Source organism: Diaphorina citri, unplaced genomic scaffold (assembly GCF_000475195.1).
Source record: "Diaphorina citri unplaced genomic scaffold, Diaci psyllid genome assembly version 1.1 scaffold3122, whole genome shotgun sequence".
Lineage (NCBI taxonomy): Eukaryota > Metazoa > Arthropoda > Insecta > Hemiptera > Psyllidae > Diaphorina > Diaphorina citri.
Window position 1 is genome coordinate 12,389 of NW_007380533.1, and position 8,293 is coordinate 20,681.

The window sequence follows — 8,293 nt, forward strand, 5'->3', positions numbered from 1 at the left end:
AAACATAATAATAATAATAATAATAATAATAATAATAATAATAATAAAAGATATAAGAATCAACCACAGATCAAAACGAAGATAACACTTGCAGGAATAGTTCCTAGTCCATCCAAGAGAGTTCGGCACTTCCTAATAGGTCCTAAAAAAGGGCGGTGCATCGTTTTGCCCCGATGTACCGTTTTGTCCCGTGTTCCTCTATTTTTATTTTAATAGATCAGTTGCGCTTACTTGGGTGATGTTTCAAAGTCATAGAGCATGAAAAATGAGGACCAACGGAATTTTTCTTTTTCTTTTACGACTTCTAGATCTCGAGATAAATCGATTAAAAAAATGCCGGTAAATCGTGAACTTTGACGTCACGGCATACGCTCCCGTAGGCGATGACGTCACATCAAATGTCTCGAGCAAAGCTCCCTTGCAGGCAACGCATTAATGTGTTTGTGCGCATACGTTTCTGCGCAGTTCTTTCTGCTCCTCGGCTAGCGCGCTTGCATACTGGCGCTACCTAGCGGACGAAAATAGCAACTGCGTTAAGTCTGACGTCACACATCTTCATTAGAACGGAAAATAAAAATTGAATTTTCGATCGTTTACAGTTATTTTTTCGGAGTTTTGACCTCAGATTTGGATTTTTCCCAACTTTTTACATAGGAATCGACAATTTATTCATAATTTTTACCCATTTGCAACTCCTCCATTATTTATACCTACATTTTATTTTCAGAGTCGCAGAATTACTCCATTGAGGAAGAGATTGAGGAGGAGATTGTTACACTGAAAGTAAGTTACAATGGTCTGACGATGACGTCATTATGTAAGCATTTTGACAAAAAATGGACGTTAGGATCTAATGCAGTTTTGGTCTGTTTGTGGATTTTTTTTTTTCTTCCTCGTAGAAATTAGATATTGTACTAAAAAGAAAGTAATAATGATGTGCATTTTCATTTCAGATCAAAAAGGCAGAGGAGTCATCGTTCATTTTTAAACACAGGGATAGGGAGGAAGTATATACAGAAGCCATGGACATTATGCTCCTCAACGAGGGTAATGTATTCTTTAGGGATTTTGTAATAATGATAAATTTAGATGGGGACCTATTTTGGATTGAGATAGTTAAAATAAATAGTAGAGTATATTCAGTTTAATGATAACAATAATAACTAGTAGTTCTGTGAACTGTAGACCTCACTCAGACTTCCTCACCCAAGCTGAGACGACTGAAATTTTCATCAAAATCGGAAACGCAATCGCGAGTTATAGCGGAACAAACATTCAAACCAAATGCAAAACGGTCGAGTTAAAACTTAAACTCTTCGAACACTTTCCACCTTGTATAAATCCCCCTCTTCACTTTTTCAGGAGACAACCCAAGATTAAAAAAGATGGCAATGACCAGACTGAACGGGCTTCTCAGACAAAAATACCAATATGTAAGTTTGTCAGAAACTCCATTCAAGAAAAGAAAAATCTAGTGTGTCTGTTATACGAGGTGATCTTTTTATTAGATAACCTATACATATACATACACTAGGGGAAAAAAAACTGGTTGAGTGCATTTAGAAAAATGTTTTCTGCCCATCTGAGAGGTAAAAGTAGGGATAAACTTGGAGTTTTGTGAACTGTAGACCTCACTCAGCCTCTTTTGCCCAAGCTTAGACTGTTAAGAGAACCTTCCTTACTTCATTACTAGTGGCTGACCCGACCTTTGTACGAGACCACCATAACACACACACACACACCCGAGCCGTTTTCTTGTGAAAAGAGGACAACCAAAGGTCTATTTAGCGTGACAGACAGACATACACACAAACAGACAGAAATTTTTCTAATGTGATTTTTGGAATTGTGGTTCCAATTTTCTTTCAGTTCGAAAATTCTATACCACCCCGACCATTAGAAATGCCACCATTAGAACTCATTAAGGCTATTTATCCATTTTTGATCATCAACATCACCCGCCTGGACAAAGAAGTCTGTGCGTGGGTGAGGGAGAAGAATGGAGAGAGAGCAATCACGTGTAGAGCGGGTAAGTCTAATCAAAGTTTACTATACTGCATTCCACGAAAAGAAAAATTATGATTCATCATAATTATGTGTACAATAGAGGAGTTGCAATTTTTTTTTTTTTTTTTTTTTTTTTTTTTTTTAAATGGGAAACTCATTGTTTATTTAAAGAACAATGGGGTCACGGACATAATCGTCTGCGCAATACCAAACCTCTTAGGTTTCAAGCATGAGGTGAGAGCGCTGAACAACGCGTTTGAGAAAATATCCAAGAAACGTAAGTAACATTATTTTTATGTCACTTTATTTATTAAAAAGAAAAAAAATTCTGGTGTGTGAACATCACACGACTTTCTATTACCTTTGAGGAGCACATATTTGAAAAAAAAAAAAAAAAACTGAAAGTAAGTTTGTGTCCCGAGCCAAGAAACGCTTGCGCACAAACAAACGAAGCGGGAGTCATGCATTATGACGTCATCGCCTACGGGAGCGTGTGCCGTGACGTCGAACTTAACGATTTACTGGTATTTTTTAAATCGATTTATTTCGGTATCTAGAAGTCGTAGAAGAAAAAGAAAAATTCCGTTGGTCCTCATTTTTCCAGCTCTATGGGAAGAAGCGTAAAGAAAAATGAAAATTGCAAACTGCAGAGATTCAAATTCAAATTATTCAAAAAGTAAAAAAATAAATGAATGCAACAGCATCAATGATCAATGCAAATGCAAGTGCAAGCAAAGTGCAAATGCAAATGCATTCAAAAAATTTATAAACAAAAGCGTTCACGGAGAGCTCTATGACTTTAAAACATCACTCATGTAAGCGCAACTGATCTATTGTTAAAAATACAATTTTATTTCTTCTTCAGGGTCGGAGAGAGAAGCCATAAAGATGGTAGCCCTGTATGTCCTCCAGAAAGAAAAGAATATCACTTGGGGATATGATGTGGACGTCGAAGTTTTAGGTTTGTACCACAATTATAGCACGTTTTTTTATAGAGAGGATGTATTAATAAAATTCTATCTTGGATTCTTTTATATTTATCCCAAGGAGAGTTTGCCTGAAGGCATGTGATATGTTCCAACCCTTTCGATTATAACCAGATGGAATACCAATATGGGCTGTGTGGGTAGGTGTAAAGGGGGGATCGGACTTGCGTCCCGATTGTGAAATCCGAGTTGCGTCTCTGAGCTAGAACTATGTACTTTATATACTTATCCTACTTTTTTTTATTATTGTTATTTTTTAAAAAAAATTAAGCAAGGTCTATTGTAATAACTAAGCATTGTACAATATTAAACCCATAAAATAATAAACGAGACCTTGTTTAGACTGCTGGGGTAAAGGGACTTTTTAGTCTCATTCGAGCAGGATAAACAAGGTATATTCTACTTTGAAGGCATACATGTACATAGGTTTACTCGTACAGGGTGACACGTGTACACAACATTTTTTCAGCTTTCATCATGTACCTATAGGTACCTACATTCGATAACGTTGAGAATATAACGGTACTTGTTCAGAAGTTACGTCAATGGAATGATGCTATAAAAGGAGCTGTCACAAATGAGCAGTGACCAGTGTTATTATAGGGTTAGGTTAAACGCAAAAAAGAGTTTTCACAAGTTGAGCAGTGACCAGTGTTTTTATAGGGTTAGGTAAAACACAAAAGACAAGCACAAAAATAAAAGCAATAGCGTTCATGTTCATAGTTTGTTCCTATAGATATAGACCTATAGCATACAGAATTTACAGCATACTGTATAGGTACAGTTATTTTTGGTCACTCTGTTCGTTATTTACTTATTTATTTACTTTTTACTCTCAGGTGCATAAATTCAATCTCAGGTATCGCGGACGCAATTCGAATGACCTTTTTTTGGGTTGGGACGCAAATCGGATGATTTTATTTATTTATTTATTTTATTATTATTATTATTATTTTTTTTGACGCAACCGGTGTTCCTCCGGTGTAAATTATGTGATGTAAATTATGTGCCTTTTTCTATTATTCCAGATGAGGCCGAGTTAACTAATATTCTGGCAGGCGCCAACCAGGAAAAAGAGAGAGAGGATTTAGGAGGTATTTATTATGAAATCTGAACAACTTCCTCCTACAATTTAGGAAAAGTCTAAAATTCTTAGCGGTTATCAAGATATGGCTTTTATTGTGGGCCGTTGGCTCCCATGGTATAGTGGTCACTGCACTCGCCATGCACGCGGTAGACCCGGGTTCGATTCCCGGCGAGGTCGAAAAAATTGTATCATGCAAATAATTGATTCCGTTTCTGGTTGTTGCAACCCCGTGAGGAAAATGAGTAGCTATATAATATAAATGTGAATAGTGACCGGTGCCAGCATTTATTTATTTTATTATTATTATTATTATTTTATTTTATTTTATTATTATTAATTTTTTTTAGGGCCGGGTTTTCATGTGCAATTTATCGTTGATGTGCAAAGCCAAGGTAGTACCTACCTACGGTAGTAATTTGGCAAACTCTTTTGAGACTAACAAAACTCTTCCATTTTCATCATCATTAGAGAGATTTCGCATCCTTCCCATAAAATCCCCATAACGCAAACCCATGTCGATATAGACGCCATGTTCTTTTATCATGTTTTTAAATTTAGCAAAGCGTGTGAAAACCAAAATACGATAACCCTAGCGAACTTAGCGGTCAATAAAAAACATCTATCTTTTAACTCGGGTTACATAGCCGGCCTTGCCAGCGGCCGAAGGCCGCATTTATGATTGACCACAGATCTGTTACCAAAAAGGAGCGGCCGAAGGCCGCACTAGTACTTGTAAAGAATAAAGGAAGAGTGGCCTGATGCCGATCAGAAACACAGATGAATTTATGGGCATGAAGAGATACCACTTTTGTTCCGTTGTAAAATTACCAAAAATCACATCATAACTTCAACTTTTATACGAAATACCCAACCACACCGGGGATTTAGCTATACTAACGGTAATGCGTTAGAATTTTTCTGTTATAGGGGTCAAAGCGTAAAATTCTGTGGATTATTAAAATATTATTTATTTCTCTTTCAGCAAACCCCAAACCAGTCCTGCCAGGTACGGGCCACCTCCTTATGGGAGATTCCCAGGTGGCCCGCCTGGCAAATCACATGTTAAGAGTCCCGAGAGCGGCTATGCCCCTCTGTATAGGGGGCATTGACACCCGGGGGCTTTTGGAAGCGGCCAGGGGGAAAAAAAATTTTCCCACAAAGGCCATGCAAAAATGGACCTTTTTTTGGGAACCAACTTACCTTTCCCCCCCGAGATATGGGCCTTTTCTGAGGTGAGTCATCTATTGCATTCTGAATTCATCTGAAACGTCCAGACCAAAAATCAGTCCCGTTCAGCGTAGGAACCCCAAATTTCAAGCATCGACGTGCATTGATGTCATCAAGAAAAATACTAATTTTCATCAAAATCGGAGCAGCCAGTCGCAAGATATAGCGGAACCAACAAACAAATATCCAAACTAAATGTAAAACGGTCGAGTTGAAAGGTAGACCTTCACTTCGTTCGGTCATTTGTAAAAAAATGTAAATGCAATTTCTTTGTGTTATTATGTCACAACTTTGGTGCTCACTGCAGCATTGTAGGATTTTTCCCAAAGGCCATAGTTATGTCTGGAACGAATGACATTCTCAAAAAGGTAAGTTTATTCCGATGAAAGACATAGGTGATTCCTAACAGCTAAAGTCAGTCCAAACCAGTCTGTTACTAAAATAAAGTATTCATTGTTGCCAAACATTTCAGTAGAAAATGTTCAAAAGAGGAAGGTACAATATACACGGCTTCCTCCCAGTAGAAAACTATTTCTGGTAAGGTGGTAGGAATCCACGATACTTGCTCCACATTTTAACCTCTGGACTTGAGGTAACTTTTACTCAGGGTGTCTACTAGACGGGAAAGAGAAACTGAGGAGGTTGAAGTATACCAGTGAGGTTGCTTGTAGGTTCCATCAAGACTTGGGGATAGCATCTTGGGCACGTGGGAAAACACTGGTCAGAATAAATCTACAGAGGTCGCAGTGATAATTACATACCCTCTCTCGGGAGAGGAGCAACCAGGCATCTAATAATAACAATGATAAAAAAAAAGAGACGAGGATTCAGGTCTTACCTTTGATGTTGGTGAGTCCTGTTGATCAGAGCCCCGGGGATGATGGAAGTTGTATTTAGCACATAATTATGTTAAACATTTAAAAGTTTACTAGAGAGCCGGTTACATGTTAGAGCTTAAAGATGGAGAAGTGTATGGGAGAGGAGGGAGGCAGAGGGAGTACCTAATATGTTTTATGTATATATATTTCAAACTAAATTTGTCGGGGACCCAACACTTATTGACGAATCAAATAACAAAATTAGTCATGCTTTCGTCCGAAGCCAATAGATCAGTTGCGCTTACTTGGGTGATGTTTCAAAGTCAAAGAGCAGGGAATTCATTAATAATGTTTACCCATTTGCAACGGCTCCATTAAAAAAAAAAAAAAAAAAAAAATGCCCTTCTTTTCATTCCAGACAAAAAGCTTTTCCTCATCGTCTAAGCCTATGGGGAGACCTCATTGTTTATTTAAAGAACAACTGTGGGTACATAATCGTCTGCGCAGATACCAAACCTCTTAGGTTTCAGCATGAGGTGAGAGCGCTGAACAACAACGCGTTGAGAAAAATATCCAAGAAACGTAAGTAACATTATTTTTATGTCACTTTATTTATTAAAAAGAAAAAAAATTCTGGGGTGTGAACATCCCCCGACTTTTTATTACCTTTGAGGGGCACATATTTGAAAAAAAAAAAAAAAAAACTGAAACTCTTTCCAAGTCCCGAGCCGCCTAAGGCAGCCGATTTTTGGTGGAAACTTTTCTATCTTGAAATACTCCCCTTGTAATAAGGAATCATAAAAAAAAGAAAAAATGGATTTTTTTTTCGAAGCAACTATGGTTGATATCTGGATGAGTGACTGTCCGATTTTTAAACTGGTAAAGTCGCGTCCTTGGACCATACCGGGATACCATACCAAGTTTAGCATAGCATACCTATATAAGATGTACGCCAGCGATATAAAAAAAAAAATCGTTCGGTTCCGTCCCATGCCGGAGCTGTGTGTACGGACCTTAAAGAAGAACATTATGTTAAAAATAAATAAATTTCATAGGATATTGACTTTTTAAACCCTAAAAGTCTTTTAGATCTCTTCGTGAAAATCCTAGTTTATTTTTCAAATATTGTAGGTATCTGTGTTTTTTTTCTCCTTTTTCAGATGGAGCAAGATATTTCCGAACTTACAAGTTCACAAGGCTCAGTAGGATGGAAAAGTAAGTAAATAATCACAAATCGCGTATAATATCTCTAGTAGCGCGGTCAAACTTTCTTGACTTGGCGGGGCGGAGCGCTACCGCGCTCCTTAATATGGTTACTCGTAGGTGCGGAAGTGCGTAGTTAACAGGAAGCGCGAGATCGTTTTAAAGTACGGACGCTATTTCCTTGTCAAGCAGGTGAGGTCTGTGTTTCAACTCGACAGTTTTGCATTTGGTTTAGATGTTTGTTTGTTCGTTCCGCTAAAACTCGCGATTGTCTGGTCCGATTTTCGTGGAATTTCAGTACTCCACTTTAAAACGTGAATGCAGTTCGATCCTTGAAATATGTGGTCCCAAATCTGAAGGGAGCTCATTTTTGGTTCCCCAGTACACCTTAAATCCACATGTTCGAGTCATCATCCTAAACTGTTCTACATATTTTTCTTTTTGCAGAAATCACATTCACCAGGATGATTACTCTTACCTCTACTCTCAATTGATTCAGTTCGCCCAGTAAATACAGTTATGTGCAAAAGTGGTTCAATGTTTTCAATTGTGCTCTAATTCTAATGATTCCCTACGAAATAGTAAGAACAAAAGTGTATGTAATAAATGTGATATGTTGTTTATAATATTATAATAAATAAATAAATAATGATTCCAAAAAATTCAACGTTAACAAAAAAATTAATAACTACTGAAAAACGTATTGGTCCAGTTTTGCACCAGTTTGATCTGCATTGGTCTTGGTGTCCTTAGTACTTGGTCCACATGAACTTAGCCTTACGGACTGCTGCAACTCTCCTTGGCATGCATTTTGCAAGCTTTTCACAATATCCATTTGGAATATTATAACACGTTTGCTGCACACGCTCCCAAAGTGCATTCAAATTTGATGGAGGTGAATCAAAGTCCTTCGCAAGGTGTACCTTGAGATAGGACCACAGGTTTTCGATCGGGTTTACATCAGG

At 37.7% G+C, this 8,293-nt stretch overlaps 1 protein-coding gene across 1 annotated transcript in view; it reads left to right on the plus strand.

Annotated features, from left to right (window-relative positions):
- Window positions 1-7,839, plus strand: part of LOC103520013 — a 9,726-nt gene extending 1,887 nt beyond the window's left edge. The window contains exons 3-12 of the mRNA XM_026831293.1: window positions 728-783; window positions 954-1,047; window positions 1,363-1,433; window positions 1,870-2,029; window positions 2,873-2,968; window positions 4,022-4,087; window positions 5,063-5,241; window positions 6,656-6,707; window positions 7,286-7,340; window positions 7,776-7,839. Coding sequence (XP_026687094.1) covers window positions 728-783; window positions 954-1,047; window positions 1,363-1,433; window positions 1,870-2,029; window positions 2,873-2,968; window positions 4,022-4,087; window positions 5,063-5,241; window positions 6,656-6,707; window positions 7,286-7,340; window positions 7,776-7,839 — 893 coding nt within the window. The remainder of the gene's footprint in view (window positions 1-727; window positions 784-953; window positions 1,048-1,362; window positions 1,434-1,869; window positions 2,030-2,872; window positions 2,969-4,021; window positions 4,088-5,062; window positions 5,242-6,655; window positions 6,708-7,285; window positions 7,341-7,775) is intronic.
- The last annotated feature ends 454 nt before the right edge of the window (window positions 7,840-8,293 follow it).